General features: G+C 31.4%; 1 protein-coding gene across 4 annotated transcripts in view; it reads right to left on the bottom strand.

Moving 5' to 3' along the window:
* Positions 1 to 18,834, bottom strand: part of LOC118180861 (cytotoxic granule associated RNA binding protein TIA1-like) — a 554,155-nt gene that overhangs the window by 123,271 nt on the left and 412,050 nt on the right. For all 4 annotated transcript variants that reach the window (XM_085810190.1, XM_085810192.1, XM_085810193.1 and 1 more), the window contains exons 3-4: positions 13,746 to 13,821; positions 1,846 to 1,954 (exon numbers count right to left, since the gene is read on the bottom strand). In XM_085810190.1, the coding sequence (XP_085666316.1) occupies positions 1,846 to 1,954; positions 13,746 to 13,821 (185 nt within the window). The remainder of the gene's footprint in view (positions 1 to 1,845; positions 1,955 to 13,745; positions 13,822 to 18,834) is intronic.

Genomic DNA, 18,834 nt, shown 5'->3' with positions numbered 1-18,834 from the left:
TTTCATAAGGAAAATATTGAATGCTGCATTATGACTGAAAGATAGCAGAAGAATTTTGAAATGAATTTCTTTGGCAGAAGCAGTTTAAAGCTTTTTCAGATTATAATATTAATGAAGGAAAATCGTTCGTAGATTTTCACTGCGTGTCTAATAATTAATGAGAAAACTATGAAGAACAATTTTATTAATAACACGGTAAGAATCAGTAACTCGATAACTGAATCTGATTTCTTTGATGTGTTAGAAAAATGTGCAAATTTGAAATGAAAATTTTAAGAATTATTTCAGCATAATTATATTTTGAATGGATAAATTTATACAGATAAATGGAGACCGATAAATATACACACAGTTAAAGCTTATCTATTTCATTTCACTTCGATTTCGAAATAATTCGTCTTGCGTTGCTAATTTCATGTATAGTAATTTCCCTTATATTGCTAATAATAATAACTCTTATTAATTTTAAACAATTCAGCCACATTTGACCAGTTATGCAATTGATTAATTTTGAGTTTGAATTTCTTACTTACTTTATTTAAAAAAATTGACATCTAACGACATGTTTAAAATCATAATTACTTTCTTTTAAAACATTATTATTTTCCGGAGATTACTTCGGTAACTACTTCTCAGGCATTTTTATTTGAATGGTGAAGGAATTTCTCTTAATTTCTTACATTGTTGCAATCTTTACTCAAAATGTTTTACTAATAATGTATCTTCTATGCTTGTGACTTTTGTCCTTGATGTAAAGATTCTGTTACATCATTTTCTCCCAAACCTATCTTATACGTGTTTTTTTTTTTTAAATTTAATAACAGAAATTACGAAACAAACTTTATGCTTTATCTTTCTTTCAGATGTAAATTTATAGGTAATGATAAATTAAAATGCTTTTAAAGAAAATAATGTTTTTTATGTTAATATTTCCATTTGCACAAAAATGTTGTCAATTCCCTTTGTAAGTTAACTTTTCAGCAATTTATAAAATCCTTAATCAGTCGGATGATTTTTAATCAAAGAAATTAGAGCTCTAACGAACATACAGCGAAATTCGTTTGTGCGATTAGTGTAAATAAAGACATCATTATTAAAGTAAATTGAAAAACGGGATTTAACATATCTAGCTAGGCTTTTAAGTAATTTTAAAAATTATAACTTAGTTATCAATTTTATATATATCTCATTTTCTGTTGAACAGTTTTTTTAAAGGTCTTTAGCTTGCCTTATGATAAAAATAGCTTAGGAAACACTTATTATGTAGTTTATTGTGAGCGAAACCCTCTAAATTCAGTCAAAGAATTATTTCTCTAAATTATACAGGTGATAAAGTAATCACACTCAATGATTTACGTTGATAGAAAAAATTTAAATGTATATTAATCTAAGAATAGTTATTATTTCGCATATACAGAATATTTTAAATACAGCTAGAATACAGCCTGTAATCAAATGTTTAAAATCATTCTCAAAATAACTTCTTAAATTTAGAGTATTACATAATCTTAAATCAGCAATTTTAGATAAAGAAGGTACGCTTTATACTGTTTTTTATAAGTTAAGTGTTTTGGAGAGCATTGAGTTTTACTTAGAATTAAAGAGCTAGGAATTTATTCATTAGAGCACATTTCAGGAAAATTGTAATTTAAGAAAATGTTAAGTATTAAAAATACAGTTAACATTTCCATTTTTTAAAGATTGAATATCAATACTCCAAAATTAATCAAAGAATTAATTCTTTAAATTATTCAAGTGAGTTAGAATATATTATTCTCAGCACTCAGTCTCCAAGAAGTGATTAAACATAATAAACTGAATAAAAATTTTGAATTTTTTTCTTACTGTCGTTCTGAGAACGATTGGCAGGGGGCTTTCTTGTTGCCCAATTAGTGCGAATCGCTCGACTACCCAACCATTGACCATTCATCGTTCCTATCGCATTCTCGGCATCCTAAAAAAATGGAAAACAAGTTTTGAATAAATACAACTAATGCCAAAGTCATTTATAAATACATATGAAAAAAATCGTTCAAAACATATCATAAAAATATTATAAAAGCTGTCAGTCAAGTTCTAAAACTTAAACGGTTTTCAAGTAACGCAATAAGAATTTCAACAAAATCTACAGTTCAACATAATCTATTCATCGGCATGCGTTTTCTCAAGCGCTTTGAAATATGGCGCCATCTATCGCACAAAACTTGCATAAAATGTCAGACTTCTTTGTTTAACTCGTTGAATTTTTGGAGTGGTATTATTAAACACGAAGTTATACTATATTAGCTTCTTCATAGACGTAATGTAACGCCTGTGTCATTGTCTTGTGTAATTGTCAGCTTGCAAAACCTATACAGGATGAACAGATATTATAGCTAAACGTGATTCAGTTTATCGCTTTTCATTCTTTGGTATTTAGTACAGATTTATGATTACTACGAGCACGCTACCTAAAAATGTATCAGAAATTTTTTACATCATATTTAATATATGAAAATCTAATTAAATTTATAACGTGCTACAAAGTTTTTAATCTCAGTTGTTTAAGAAACTACCATCTATGACGCTTAATAACACTTCCACGCAGTGATTTCGTCTTATTCGCTGATTGAAATTTTTTTTTGTAAATCTAAGCATAATTTAAATTCCCGTGCCAGACTTATTAACCAATATTTTCAAAATAATTATTTCTTTTGCAGGTATAAAAAACTTAAATTTACAAATATTGTTTTAACTGAAATACATTTCTTATTTTTTATCATTCCTTATTCGTTTTGTCCATTATTTCTAAGGAACTACTTATTTCTAAACATTAGTTTCCTACATTAATAACTTCAAGCAACATTTTTTACTATTTATCTGCAAGTATTGCAAATGATGACAAAGTATCCAGAGTTTGATGTACAAAGTATCCAGAGTTATGGAAGTTTTACAAAACTTCCATAACTACTTCCATATATATAATACTGTTTTGCGAAGTGTGTAGCATAGTTTCTATATTCATGAGCATAAGCATTTTATGTGAGCAAAATACATTCTACAAAATATAATAGATGTAATACATTCTTTTGTGCAATTTAGCTTTCAGTAAAATGCACCAATAAAATCGTGAGATTTGGATTTAAGAAAAACAAAGATCAGAACAAAATAGAAGTATGTAATATTGTTAGCAATCTTTTACGTTAATATATTATTTATGGCACAAAAGCTAAGACTATCTGCATATCACAGCGTAAATCTATGATATTCATAAAACAGAATAACTAACAATACAACTTGAAAAATAAACTGGTAGAAAAAAGAGTTTATTCCGTCAAAACCAAAATCGCGTTAAGTATTCATATAGTGCGCGATAAAGTAGTATAAAGAGGAAAATATTTCATACATTAAAAATAAAATCCATTAATTTACACATTTAAGTCTATTTTAAGGTGCCAAACTCTATAGAAGAATACCAATAAAAACAAAATAACTTCTTTTCGAAAATGCTTTGCAGATAAAATTCCATTGCATCCGCCATTTCAAGAATAGCATTTCCAAGCGAAGTCATAACACTCATCTGTAGAATAACGAATTATAACAGTGCTTTACTGGCTCTGATAAAATTTTGTTTGGGTTGCAACAAAGAAAAGATACTTAACTAAAACTCTTTTTTTCCCACTCCTTAAACATCCTTTTAAAAAGCATGTGTACTCTATTTTATACTAATTGCTATTGATATGCAGCGGTTAAAAAGAGTACAATTCACTAATGCATTGTTATGGTGCATTATTATTAACTAAACAAGTAATAAATTACCATAAATACGCATTATGTACACGTTTTGAGAAAGAAAGGTTCTATTAAATTTTAAACAGTGATACACTTATTTTACCCAAGTTTTAATTTTTCATTAGTATTTATTTAAGCTACTCATTATTTAAAAAAGTCTTCAAAATATTAGCAATTTACTAGGAAAATAACAATCAATCCTGAACTTACTTTAAGTGGATATCTTTATACGTGCTGCTATCTTATAAAATAAAACTTTATAATTTCAGCAGACTAATTCAAATATTCTGTTTTCCTAAAGGTAGTGGTGCCAAATAAAAGGGATTTTAAAATTTAACCACATGTATACTTCAGCTTTAAAATAAGGAATTTTATTTCCGAGATCCCACCACCAATAAAGTGACTATCGTTTTGATAATCGAATAATATTCAATTTGTATCGATAATCGAATTTCATAAGTTATGTAATTGTCGTGTAGTAGAAATTGCGGATGGCATTTCCTCAGTCATTTCATCCCTGCCTGCTCAAACATAGACGGACTCCAAAGCAAACATGAAGCAATGTTACCCCGGAAGGGGGACTTCTATTCATGAAGCGTCACCACGTCCCTTGTTGGTGACGGTGTATGCCATGTGAATGCGTCCAAATGCGTTGGCTCAAGCAAGGCAATTTCATAGAAATATTGATCGGAAGTCCTAGAAGATAGGCACACTTATTTAATTTTGTGAGGAAGGGGAAATATGGAGTGTATTATTCGAGGAATAGAGATTGCTTTACGATGTACGACTCGGTCATTTTCTTGCTTGATGTTCACTGGTATTTTATTTGATTTATGTGCCCTACATTTAGACAAATTTAAATTACCAATCAAGTATTAGGTAAACTCTGCAGATGTTAAAAAAAAGCTTTCTTTCTATGTAAAACTTTTTTTTTTTCTATTTCAGATTGCTTTTATACATGAGAAATATATACATAAATATTTAAATTAAGTAAACAAAAAAATTAAGTTTGAAGGGTTGGACTATTGATTGCACAAATGAATTAATTTATTAGACGATTAAAAATTTTATCTAAAAATTGAATTTTTGAATTGTGTCTTTGTCAGCTTAGAAACTGGCTAGTATTCTGTTACATTTCTTGAGACACCAATCTCTTGATGACGTCCCTGAAATTTTATCTAAAAATTGAATTTTTGAATTGTGTATTTGCAGCTTAGAAACTGGCTAATATTCTGTTACATTTCTTGAGACATCAATCTCTTGATGATGTCCCTGAAAATGTCAAACTATTTTTTTTATTTTTATTTAAATTAAAAGACATTAAAATCTTACCCCCAACCTTTCATATTCCTAGAGCTTCTGAAGTGCTTTGTAATCAGATTTCATCTTTGATTTATCTGATCAGCTTGGAATTACTTTCATTTTGTTTTGTTTTTTAAAATTAAAACTTAAATTTGCTACAGGATTATTTAATTTTTAAGTGTTTTCGCCTGTGTTCATCTATATAGTAATTTTTTTGCACTTTTTGTAATTTTTTATACCAATTAGTTTTTTTTTCTACTTTGCCATACTGAATATGATTTTTGAATACGCTTTGAGTTTCGTTTAGTTATATAAAATGCATGAAGCGAGGAAAAATATATCTACAAGGTGAAAACTGTACTGATGTTTTATTTAGGAATAAAGTTGATTTTACTTTATTTACTCGTTAAACTGCCGTATGAAAACTGGAGTTTACTGGTGTTTAATCAACATGTAGATTATCTACCTTATTCTTTAGTAACAGATCTTTTATTTTAGAAAACATGAACTGGCTAACTTAAGTAATTTATAAAAGTTTCTTTGATAAGCCATGGATCAAAAGCTGTTTTTCTTGTATAGTTTCTTAAACATTTGAATATGGAGGGAAATTTTCTTTGATATCTTAGACGGTATATTTGTATCAGTGGGACATCTTCCAAAGTGCTTTTTTGTTTAACACACGATTCATGAACTTGAGATCCAGATGAACGAAGCATTTGATCAGAAAATATAATTATCCTGCTTCATGCGTAAATAATGCACATTTCATGTAAAAATGTGTGCAGACAAAAATTTGTGAGTTATTTATCCTGTAGGACAAAATCAATCTCTTCGACCTTAATTTTGTCGCAGAGATTAATTTTTTCCCTCTCCTTGAGGGCATTTCCAACTAAAAGCTTTTTTATCTTAATGAACAAACAAAGAAAGCTATTTATAGGACTTTCAAGATTTTTTTATTTCTAGAAATACCTGGAGGCTATACTTATCGATTTCTGGCACTATTCTCGAGCTATTAATGTTCAAAATGCCTGCAATTTTATTAAGAGTTTTCAAACGTCCCTAATATTTGATAAAAGTATTTTTTAAGGTTTGGTTCAGAATAATATTATTAATTGGAAAGTGGTTTTGTTGAAAAGTACTTTAGTTATTTAGAAATTATTATTACTTTATATTTCAAAACTCTATTGTCTACAAGGCAAGAAGCGCTGATTTTAGTACATTTCAGATAGTGGCATCTGTGACACTCAGATTCATTCAACATGTTGGGAGCGTTTAGTAGAGTATAAGACGCGTAACAAATTTAAGTTAAAAATACCTTCTGAAACCTTTCATTTGGAAGCTTTTGAGCATGTTAACTACAGCATGTTCATTGTTTTTATAAACACATTTGATATTGCTTGCACGCAGTTCGAATAAATACTACGGACATCAGAAATTTTTGTACTTTTGCATGAAAAGTAACATAAGAGGCTCAGAAATACTTTGTTTTAAATTTAACGATGTTAGATTATTTTTATTATCACCTAATGTTTTAATGATTCTTTCATACAGCAATTTATATTTTCTTTTGTGAGAGTATCTAGACTGAATTCCTTTGAAATGTATTTAAAATAGTTTTATAAAGTCCTTTTTAGTTATGAATATATTATGTAGTGGAATGCAAGGACTTTCAAAATTCTTTTCTAAAAATTTAAAACAGCTCATCTAGACCAATGATTTTCAACCTTTTTGGCCCTATGCTCCCTTTCCACCATTTCTAGACGATCATTTCTCCCTTTCTAAAACTCAAAAAATACATAGACATTTATTTAAATTTAGATTATTTTAAAATTTGTTTAACACATTAAAGAAGAAAAATGTAGAAAAGATTGATAAATACCAAAACTTGAATAAAAGTAATTATTTATATTCATAACTAAACTTTATATTTATAAACTAAAACTAAATCGCTAACAGGTAAGTAAAAGGCTGACCCCATTCCTCCCCCCTGAAAGTATGAAATTTCTCCCCGGAAGGGAGTCCCCTCGTGGTTGAGAGTGCCTTGAATGAGAAGACTTATTTCATGCGTTACTATGATATAAATAATACCACATCCAGCTGCAAATGTCAGCTTCTGTAACTCAAATGTTTGTCTTTTTTAAGATTCGTGCTCACAAAAATCTATCTACTAGACACTACTAATTTCAATGCATTTTGTCTAGTTTATCTGTTCCAAGAATTTGACGAATTTAATTGATCTACCATCGTAACACTAGGAATTGGCAGCAGACTGCTCTTTCCATTTACCTTGAACGATATTGAGCTAAAATCTCTCAGGAGGGACAGCTGTTTACTAGTGGCGTTAATAAAGCAATTGATCTACCATCGTAACACTAGGAATTGGTAGCAGACTGCTCTTTCCATTTACCTTGGACGATATTGAGCTAAAATCTCTCAGGAGGGACAGCTGTTTACTAGTGGCGTTCATAAAGCAAAGAAAATATTTTTATTAAAATGTTTGATTATGGACAATATATATCTGCTGAGTACTTATCAAAAGGAAACGGGATACTTTTAGCACTCTTTGTTAACACATTAGTTATAGAAGTAGCTTGTTACATTTTCTCTCAGGTTTAGTGGCTTATTATAAATTATTTCTCATTATACCTTTCGTTTTCCGTAAGCAAGATTTCCGTAAGCAAAATAAGCAAGATTACCGTTCGTTAAATGTTTCTTGAGAAAACTGAGTAAATTTTGTGATTTACAATTAGTCAAGCTATAAACTAAGTTAACATTTAAAATGCGTTTCCAGTTAATGATTATGGCTAAACTGCTTGTTTTGATTTCCACGTATTTTACTCTCATTATAACAACGAACTTGGCATTCCTTTTCATTTAACTCCCAGATTTATTTTGCAATAAGCAAAATATTTTAAAGCTCAGATACAATTCAGATATTTAGTTATTAGATGAACTTAACTAAAAAATTTCTGAAATTGCCTTTTTTGAATAAGCTTTATTACTTACATTTAGAATTAGATTTGCAGTAATATTAGTGTCATTCTATTATTAAAATAATATACCAAATATTATTTTTCGTTAGCTATAGTAAAATATATCATACACAAAAATCTCTTTCTTCATACGAGGGGGGGAACTAAAAGAAGAGTATATTCAGTATTATTAAGCGAGATGTAAATATTTTTGTTTTAATATATTGAACAAACAGATGTCTGAAAGAAAAGGAAAATTACTTCTTAAATTTAACCAATTCGTTCTCTGAAGTTAGTGATAGCGAGCCACGTTGTTTATATATTAGAAAAGGAAAAGAAATAATTTCACGGACTAGTAAAAGTGTGCATGAATACCAAGTTTTTGTAATCTCTCAGATATCAAGAACACGCTCAGACAGAAACCTGAATCCAGACAGATATCTCTCAGATACCAGAACATGCTCAGTTTGCTTAGACAGAGAGCTCAGAAACCATTAAGAGAAGCACTACTCATTATTTCTTTAAAATTTTAACTCAGACAAGAAATTAAGTCAAATAAGTATTGAAAGCAAAGTTTTGAATTATTTTCTATCCTACGTAATATGTGTACTCAGTATAGTATAAAATATCTGTTTCAGCTTTAAAGAAATTAGCATGTACCGTATTTACTTGCCTATTTCCCGCCTAGTTTTTTAGCATAAGGTTCTAGAAATGTTTTAAATATTCATCCAATTTTCCCCCTTCCTCAAGACGATTAAAAAGCGAACCCCTCTAAATTTTGAAATTCATTTGTCCACGTTGTGATCATTTTTTTCTTACTAATTGATTTGCTCGTGAATTTGGGGTGAACGAGCTTTGATCGATGTAGCAATAATTGTGAAGAGCTTCAAGAAAAGGGGGAAATCTAACGCTCTTGATGGTTCTGAAGATTGAACTGTGACGTAGACAATGACAACAGTGACGATGCAGAACACTTTTAAGCTGTAGGAGATGACTCAGATAACAGTTCCAGCAACACGAAACTATTTGAAGCCAGCGGAAAAGCAGCGGACAATAATAAAAGCGAAGCAAGCTTCAAAAGGAACAAAGAAGAAGAAATGCAGAAATTTTATTAGGTACTGTAATTTTAACATTACTATGTATTTCTATGTAATATATTGTAATATATGTTTCTTTTAAATACATAATATTGGGATAGTTACTGTCAGTTTATTCATGAATCCTTTTCATTTGCTATATTCTCATTATAACCTGATCCTTCGGAAATTATATTATTCGGGAAATTTTCTCCTCTCGATTTTCGTACGATACAATAAGTAGAAATAAAGGAGGGAAATACACAAGCATATATGGTATTCTTACTTTTAATTAATAATTGTCTTTAATGGAAATATTAAAGACTTTGTTGTCTTTAATGGAAATATTGTCTTCAATGGAATTGTCATTTAATGGAATTTAATGGAATTAATCTTTAATAAAATTGTCTTTAATGGAAATATTAAAGACTTTGTTGTCTTTAATTGTCTTTAATGGAAAAATTAAATTATTCCATCTTTTGACCACAGTGTTTTTGAGTGTATTGCCAAGTATCAAGAACATAAAGAAACAGTTTATACTTCCAGTATATTTCAAAAGATAACAAAATGTTCTTTCGATGCTGTGTACTTTACGTATTAAATACATGAATATGTAATTCATTTCTTTAAACGCTTGCAATAATCACAAAAAAAAAAAAAAAAAGAAAGAAAGGTTTGAGAAGGAGTGAACGTTTCTAGTAGAGTAAGTAGGAAAGAGCTTTAAATCTTAAACTCATTAATGTAAAAATAGAAAAATTGCCTTAAAGTAGTTAAAAGGCTTAGTAATTTCAATGAAATCCAAGTAACCGAAACTAAACTGCTTAACTGCCTAACTGAAAAGCAGATTAATTGAAATATAAATTTCTAAGTATTTTTTACACTTTAACTGGCATGATGTTACATAAACCAGTTCTCAAAGCAAATTTCGAATACATTGCTCTCTTGAAAATTGGGTTAACAACTGATTTGATTGGGTTAACAACTGAAAGGGGTTTTTGGGAAAATATTATGCACAGGTCATAGGAATTCAAAATAGGACTTTTTTCGTGGATATATTAAGCATTTAAAACTACCGCAGATAAAATGAAAAATATCTGCATTTACCAAAAAAAAAAAAAAAAAAAAAAAAAAAAATCATTAAAATTACTCATTAATTCCAACTGTTAAAAACATACATATTAATGTGACAAGAAAGAAATAAATTCGTTTTCACAAAATCCACATTGTTCTTGACTGAAACAATTACAGTTCCTCTTTGCTGTTTAACAACAAATTTAAAACAAATGAAAAATGATTACCAAATTAAGTGAATCGCGTGCTAACCGGGATTTAGACAGTATCGCATTAAAATATGCTTTTAACTGTAAAGAGTGGAAAAGATTTGGAAAAGAAATATGCTTCTAGAAATGCTGGAATTTTTCTGGAAGGAAACTCATTATATCATGAATATTACAGCAGATATAAATTCTTATTATGTGCAATCATAATTCTTATTCTCTATTATTATTTTCGTAAAAGTATTCATATTATGCAAAGAAAGCTGTATTAGTAATGTTTGTTTTAAGCTAGTGAGTAAATTTTTCTTTTATGTTGACCTCCGTTCTGTTCTTTCTGAATTCAGAATACACAAATTTTCATTCTCGTAAACTACTGAAAAGAAATGAATTAGAAATAGTGATGTTGTATGTAGCAAACATATTGACTGCATATAGTTTGAAAGTAGATTCAACATGGCTGAATTGAGCTTTCTGATCAACTCGTTGATCAAGAGATTCGAACAATCGAGAATACCAAGCTGCGGGAAGTTTTCCTACGATTTAGCTGAGTGATAACTACTTGATTGCAACGTTAGATGATGTTTAACTTTTTTTTCTAATGGCAGATTGTGAACAATTACAAATGTAACCCAGTCCCTTTAATATATACAAGGCTGGGTGTGGTGGTCTCTTTATTATGGATGCACCTAATAGGTGGGCCACCACCGCCTTTCCTATGAAAGGGCGGACAGTTACAACCATGCCTTCTCCGGATTCGAACCCAGGCCCTTCGGCATCGCAGACAGCTTCCCTGACCACTATACTGACTGGGCGGCTGATGATGTTGAACTCTGGCTTCCACAATATAAGCAACAGTGTATAAGGAAGAGTGTAATATAAGCAATATAAGCAAGAGGGTCTCCTCTCGTAGTGCACCTAAAATACAAAGCCATGTTTTCTTGATGGGCTAGAAATATTTCAGACATAATGCGCTGGATATTGTTGAACTTTGGCTTCCACAATAAAAGTAAGAGTGTATTAGGAAGAGTGTAATATAAGCAATATAAGCAAGAGTGTAATAATGCAAAAGGGTCTCCCCTCGTAGTGCACTGAAAATACAAAGCCATGTTTTCTCGATGGGCTAGGAATATTTCAGACATAATGCGCTGGATATTGTTGAACTTTGGCTTCCACAATATCCAACGCATTATGTCTGAAATATTTCTAGCCCATCAAGAAAACATGGCTTTGTATTTTCAGCGCACTACGAGGGGAGACCCTCTTGCTTATATTACACTGTAAACCTTTGTTAACCACAAATACTAGATTTATATACCTAGGAATAGAGTCTATTTCTGGGGTGCTTTGTTTTATAATTAGTTACGTAAAAGCATGTGCTCTAGCTACGGATGAGTTTCAATAATGTTTTTAAATGTTTTAATTCTGAATTACATAGTAGTAGTAGGCAGTGCTCTGCATAGTGCCAAAACATGAAGGTACTGTATTGTAATGATAGAGTGTAATTTCAATATAGTGTAGTGTCAAATCATAAATGTGTGAAAATCTCATGCTAATATAAAAAGAATATAGTGACTGATAACGACTGTGTCAAAATTATGCCGAGATCATGCTGAAAGTCAGAATGCAGTGACAGATTATAAAAGTGGCAATTGTGTACTTAGTGCAGGACTATAAAAGGTGTAGTATAAAGTTTTCATAGACAACGTCGGAGTGGTTCTGCGAGGATTACGTGCCGTGTAACTCAAGTTTTCAGTTATCGTGATATTAAATGTTCTTCTTTTATACTGGACAGAGGGAATGTGAAGGCAAGCCCTCACATTTTCACTCTGAATTCCATTTCCGTTGTGACAGAGGACGTTGGCTAAAACGACTATAAATAGATCCGCTTTTAAGTTTCCTCTCTCTTTTTTCTTTATGCTCGCACACGTGATTGAATGCTGCAAGACTTCTACTAACTTTCCATCCCACGCCGATTCGGCGCTATAACTTTCTTCAGCAAGGGCTCGTGCTTCTTCATCTAATAACTTATTTTCATACCTGGGAACGAGATCGATCAAGCAATGCCTTTTGTTAAAAAATAGATGGACATTTTTCATTCCTAACAGGTCCATAGTATTCTGCAAGCATGATGTCGAAATTTAATTAGCGACTTCGGCGATGTATCAAAGATTTCACTTTCTTCGAGATCCTGCTCTTCTACGATGAACTCTCGAATGTCATTATGTGACTCATGTTATGCAGTTGACCATATGCGCATCTCCTACAACATTAACTCTTTCGCATCGAGAGAGGGCAAAATCTCAATTCCCCAAACATCGAAAACGCCCGTATCTAAGAATTTCTCTTGGAATGCTTTTCCTTCCCCCATGACAAGTTGAATACTACAGCGCTAACAATAGCCTTACTTAAGTAAAGCGAAAACTTCTTTCTTCGACGCTTTGACACTGTGTGAAGTTCCCCCTTGGAAAGGAAACAAGGAAAGTTCCAAAAACAAGTTCCAAAGGAAACAAGGAAGCTACTTTTAGCAGCTTCAAAAGAATGATTGACATGTGATTTAACAACACCTGAAAGCAATGAGTAATGCAGTAACGTGATGGGGGAAAGCACTGGGTAGGAAATTATTCAGGCGTTTCGGGCGTCCAGCCGATGTCTGAATGCTCGGGCGTTTGGGGCGACTTCGATGCGAAAGAGTTAATGTTATGAGTAAATACGCGTTTAATAGGTGAAGCTATTATGCGTTCTTTTTTGATACTATATACTAGTAAGTTGACATTTATCTTTTATTCAATTTTAGGCTATCAAGGCACACCAGAATCAAATCTTAATATTCTCCTCATTTAGATTTATTGTAGCAGCAGTGCACAAAAATAATTAAAATGTCTATGTCTAAAATATACACTAACAATTTGGTAGCGTGACTCTAAATTTTCCAACAGTATCTGCCTGAAGTTTAAAGAGAGTAGTTGAGAGGTGAGTACTTAAATTTCGAAGAATACACCCGTTTTACCTCACAACCCTCTTTTCCACTTTTTCCTTTTCTCCTCAAATTTTATTTCAGTTCTGATAACAGATGGCATTACGTAATATGTTTATAGCAACTCAGTACATTGGCAATACGAAACTACGTCTTTCTAAAGACAACAGAATGTCGATTTTTTTCTAGAAACGCTTTGAGCGTTTGCAGTATACATTTATAATAATCTAAAGTTTGTTTATGTTTTAAATATTAACGTCTTGTATATTTTATTGAGTGCGATTTGCCAAAAATTTTATTAACTATGAAACAAACACTAGATGAAGCAGAGTGCATAATAATTTATGTCAATTACAATAAAAATTAAACTTACCGCTTTTTTTACGAAAGACACAAAACCATAGCCTTTGGACTTGAGAGTTTGAGGATCTCTAACTACACGGCAGTCTCTGAAAGAAAATAATGATATACGTATAGAACATCGCTTTTTAAAATTATACCAAAATGCAGACACAAGAAATGTTTGGAATACTACTACAATATAGGGACAAATTAATTAATTTAGAGAATATCTTAGATAAAGCGCATACTTTGCGCATGTGAGTTCATTGAAAGAAAAAAGAGAGTAATTTGAATAGTTTAGTTGCTTTCACATATGTATATGTTACATACTAAACGCATATGAAGTGTGTAACAAGAAAGATGATCACAGCTTCGAGCGGTGAATGTCAGTACTGAATCCAAGACTATTTATCTGGTATTCTACTTCAGGCTCTTTAAAGAGTTAACTTCAAGCTGTTCAATTTGTCATGACCACTTGTCGCAGAATGTTTTAATGATAAGTAAAATCTCCTACTGAAAAAAATCATATAATGAATGAGTGGTGAAATTTATTCATTTTTGGTGTTGATAAAATAAAAGTTTAGTTGATATGAGTAATTATACGTTTTAAACTCTGCAAGCTGCATTAAATATGTAATCTCATGTCCATACACTATTGTACGTTTAAACTGTTTTAAAAGAATATTGTTTGAAAGTAGTAATTGAATCTGATTTTGTTGTCTTAAGATTAATCAGTTTCTAAGTTATTTTAACAACTTGATATTTGAAATTTCTCTTCGTAACTTTCAGTGCAAATAAATTTTTACCGATACATAAGTAATTAGAATTAAAGGAAGTTAAAATCTTTGCATCTCTATTAAGAAAACTTTGAAATGTAGAAAAAATATAGTTTGCATTTTCCTGCATTTAGATTTTGAGAACACGTATTGGCACTATAACATTCTTAAGTACTTGATTTGTAAATGTCTAGTTTGTAAGCGTCTAATTTATAAGTGTCTAAGTAATTTTTATAAACAGGCAAAACGAAGCAAGCTGTTAATTCATATGTAAAGCGATGAATTGGATTTTATGAGCAATGAACGAATTTTAAGAATTTTATTTATCACTGAAATACTTTTAAGATACAATGATTTCGTTCAAGTTATTTTAAGGATATTCATTGCTTTAATGTCGTTTAAAACCAAAATAATTTATTTATTTAAACAATGCTTCTGGAAATAATGGTAACTTATTTCTCTAACATTATACTTCTCAAGTAGATGCAAATAAAATACAACTTCATATCCACAAGAAGAACACTCCACGAGTATTCCGCTCTTTTACGTGGAAATATGATTTCTAGGTTGATAGGTACAGCATCATGAAAATGATTCACAATTCCCCTTTTATGTGTATGAAAGAAATATGTTGAAGCAATCAAGGATTAAAATTATGAATAAAATCAAGACGTTTTATTTTAACATGAAATATAAATTCATTTTCCATTTGGCACTGGAATATTTTCCCCCTATAATATGGGACAGGAAGCTAGTAACAAATTATTAGTCTTCCACGAATTTGACTATAATTTGAAGAAACATAAATTAAAGCATTTTTAACTATCGAGAAAAGTTTTATCTTTTAAAAATAACGAAAAATAACGGTGAAATTCTCTTTCTTTTGCTTTTTCCTGGAGACAGTGAGGAGGTTATATTTACTTCCTTGTACAAAGTAAATGTAGCATTGTAATGGCGAATAATTTCAGGTATCATATTTTGACAGAAATATTCCTTTTGACCGCTCCAGAATTCGAAAGCGATTTTTTTCGTGACGTATGTATGTATGTATCCAGCGTAGCTCAGAAACGATTATCCGTAGAATGTTGAAATATTGTATATGGAACTGCTATAGCAACTATTGTGAACCTCAGCCCTTACCCGGTTTAAAAATCCTTACCCCGCATTTATTTTCGCAATCCTTTGTCGGAGACATACACTTTCAATTACAGAAGTGTTTTAAATTTTTAGCAATTTCAAATTAAAAAAAATTAATCTTCAATAAACAGCGAAGTCTTACTTTTAGTGCTGTCTCCAGGTTCCTATGTTTGAAATGATTTATGCTCGTTTTGGAAAAGTAAAATTAGACGAAATTTGACAGCGGTACTACAAAAATTAACCTGGATATTTAATTTTAAAATTTTCAGTTTTTGTATCATTTTCATCTTGCCTCGAGGAATCGGTTGATTAAGTTAGAATAATTCGAGGAAATAGTGTGAATGAAGTTCAGCAAAAAAACGTACATAATTTAATAGGCCGTGCAAGGAAATCATGTGGCGTCCAATAATATTTTTTATACTAAATTCCATGATTTCCATGAACAGTTTGCTTTAGCTATTATACGAGAGTCCAAACTATTATCTTAAGTATTTGTTACGTAAATTATTACGCCATCATTCATGTTTAGACTTATCATAATTAATTGAAAACAAGTAAATCCTTTTGTTATTTAAGCCTTGGAATGGAAATCTTATGTGTTTGGTATAAACAACATTCCGTGACATTCAGGTAAAATGAAAATAATCAAAATAAAAGTCATCGGTGATAATATATTGCGACTGCGAATTTTTATGTTCTAATCGTAACCATTGAATTCATTACGCACTTCATATGTGAAGGAAAAGGAAAACAGCTAACTTCAAGCCTGAATATATAGGTGAATATATAAGATGAATAATTCTCTGGTAATAAGTAGCCGTACGGGAGACGCATTCGATGCGTTAAAGAGATTAGATCAAATGCTTTTGCAAAAATTTTCAACAAAACAGAAAGAACCACATCTAAACTTCTTATCTACATTTTGCAATCACACCTCCAATTTTGCAGGTGCATTCTACCAAAACATTTACATTTCACCTCCTTCGTAATTCCTAAACAGAACAAGAAATACGAGGTGCAAGGGAAAAAATGAAAAAATTGCACACCCTGCTTCCATTTAAGTTTTCTTTTCCGTTGTATAAAAGTGGCGTTTGAAGATAAAATATCACCTCACACCCTAAGATGAAATGAGCAGAAAACGCAAAAGAACGCATTTCTAATGATAACAACGTGTGGCAATTTCACAGAAACAGATTTTGCTTTCAAAACACGTTCGTTAAAACTAGAATATAACAGGATGGAGACTCGTGTGGTATTCAAGAAAGGGGAGGGGGGAGTTTATTTATCAGTCCCTTGCTTCCACTCGAATCAGGAATTTTCCAAAACGTTAGAAAACTCCAGAGAAAAGGATGGAAATGTGCACATTTTTGTCCCGCAATGAAGATATTCTACCAAAATGGAAATTCTTTACCTGGGAACTTCTCTTCATTATTTAAATTTAAGTAGATTGGAAAGAAGAGGCATAAACTCTCATTGCTGCTTTCGAGTATAAATGTTCGTACACAAAACATGAATGTTAAGTCGTCTGTGGGCCCCCACTCTTTGAAGAAAATGAGAAGGTACTCAACGAGGCTGTTCTGGTGATCATGATTTCCAGCTCGAGGGCGGAGAACCCTAGTTTTTCCCATGATAACTGCAACTTTATGAAGTTGTGTTGTTTGAAATAAGAATGAAACTTAAAGAGGAGGTAGAAGATATACGGTATTTTTACAATTGATTAAGACCAATAAAATAAAATTGTGTATAAAATTGTGTAATTAAGCACTCAAGGCACATGGCGTTATGAATTATAATTTACGATAACTCACCAACTAATATCTCATCAACTAATGTTTTGTTTAAGAAGACGAAGCTGAATGCACACATTCAGTGATAATTATTTCTTTAGAAGGGATGAATTTTCGAAAATGAGAGAACACATTTACGGACTTTGTGAAGGACGTTATGAAGTTGTAAGTATTTTTGAATGATATGAAGTAATAAACGGTATGAAGTTGTAAGTATATTTTGAAATATAAAGAAAAATAAACATATAGCAGTATCATATCAGTAAGTATTGAAAAAACCGCAAGATTACCACTTCTCTCCAACAAATGAGTCAAGGTCCAAACGACTTTTAGCAAGGATAACATAAATTATTAAACTTGCTAAAATTAACTTCATTATGCAAGAGAATGTACTGCAGGTTTTAATGTAGATTTTTCGAGACAGAGAAAGAGAGCTGACTGATAGAGACTAATTAAAATATCAATCCTAAAAAATTAAATAGTATCTCACAGATAATGATTTCGTGATTATTAAAAATTCGAAATACTTTGCATTTGAGTAGTTATGACACTAACTCACTGACATTCTCTCTGAAACCCAAAGAGAAGAAATCTATGAAACCTTATAAGGTATTTCTCCCGCCTTCGTGGTGTAGTGGTCAGCACACTGAGCCGGTATTTCAGGGGTCCGTGGTTCGATTCCTGGCAAAGGCGGTTGCTAATTTTTCATGTTTCCTGCTTCCAAAAACTCCTAATGTCTCTAAAGTGGCGCCCGAACTAAGAGGGTGACTCTCCACACCCAGGATTTGGCGATTAGTTCCCTAGAAACCTCAGTCACCCTTTAAAAGGGGAAGTATATAAGGTATTTCTCCCGCCTTCCTAGCCTACTTTCGTGGTGGTTTATTCTGATAACTCTACTGCTCATTGCTACTTGGAATTACGTCATAAAACCAAACAATAAAATAATTTAGACCCCTTTTTGAATCTTTAATACTATATTTATTATTTTAAGTTCCTTTATAAGGTATTTCTCTCTTCCTAGCATACCTTCGTGGTGTTGTGGTTTGCACGGCGGGTGCGTATTCCAGAGGTCCGCGGTTCGATTACCGACGAAGGCGTTGCTACTATTTCAATCTCTCTTGCCTGCTTCAAGAATTGTCTAATTTCTCTACAGTGGCGCCCGAACTAAAATTGTGTTGGATGATGATTTTACACATTCGTGTTTGGCGATTTGGTCCCCTAAAAATCCCAGTAGCCCTTTAAAAGAGGGAGTGTATAAGGTATTTCTCCCGCCTTCCTAGTCTGCTTTCATGGTGTAGTGGTCAGCACACTGAGCCGGTATTTCAGGCGGTTTCTAATTTTTTATCTCTCCGGCCTCCAAAATATCCAAATGTCTGTGCAACCTGTATATCTAACAATTATATTTGATTTTTAAAAAGTT

Source organism: Stegodyphus dumicola, chromosome X2 (assembly GCF_044657685.1).
Source record: "Stegodyphus dumicola isolate Sdum_Otavi_A_Nest chromosome X2, ASM4465768v1".
NCBI classification, from domain to species: Eukaryota; Metazoa; Arthropoda; class Arachnida; order Araneae; family Eresidae; genus Stegodyphus; species Stegodyphus dumicola.
This window is presented reverse-complemented; position numbering and strand designations above follow the sequence as displayed.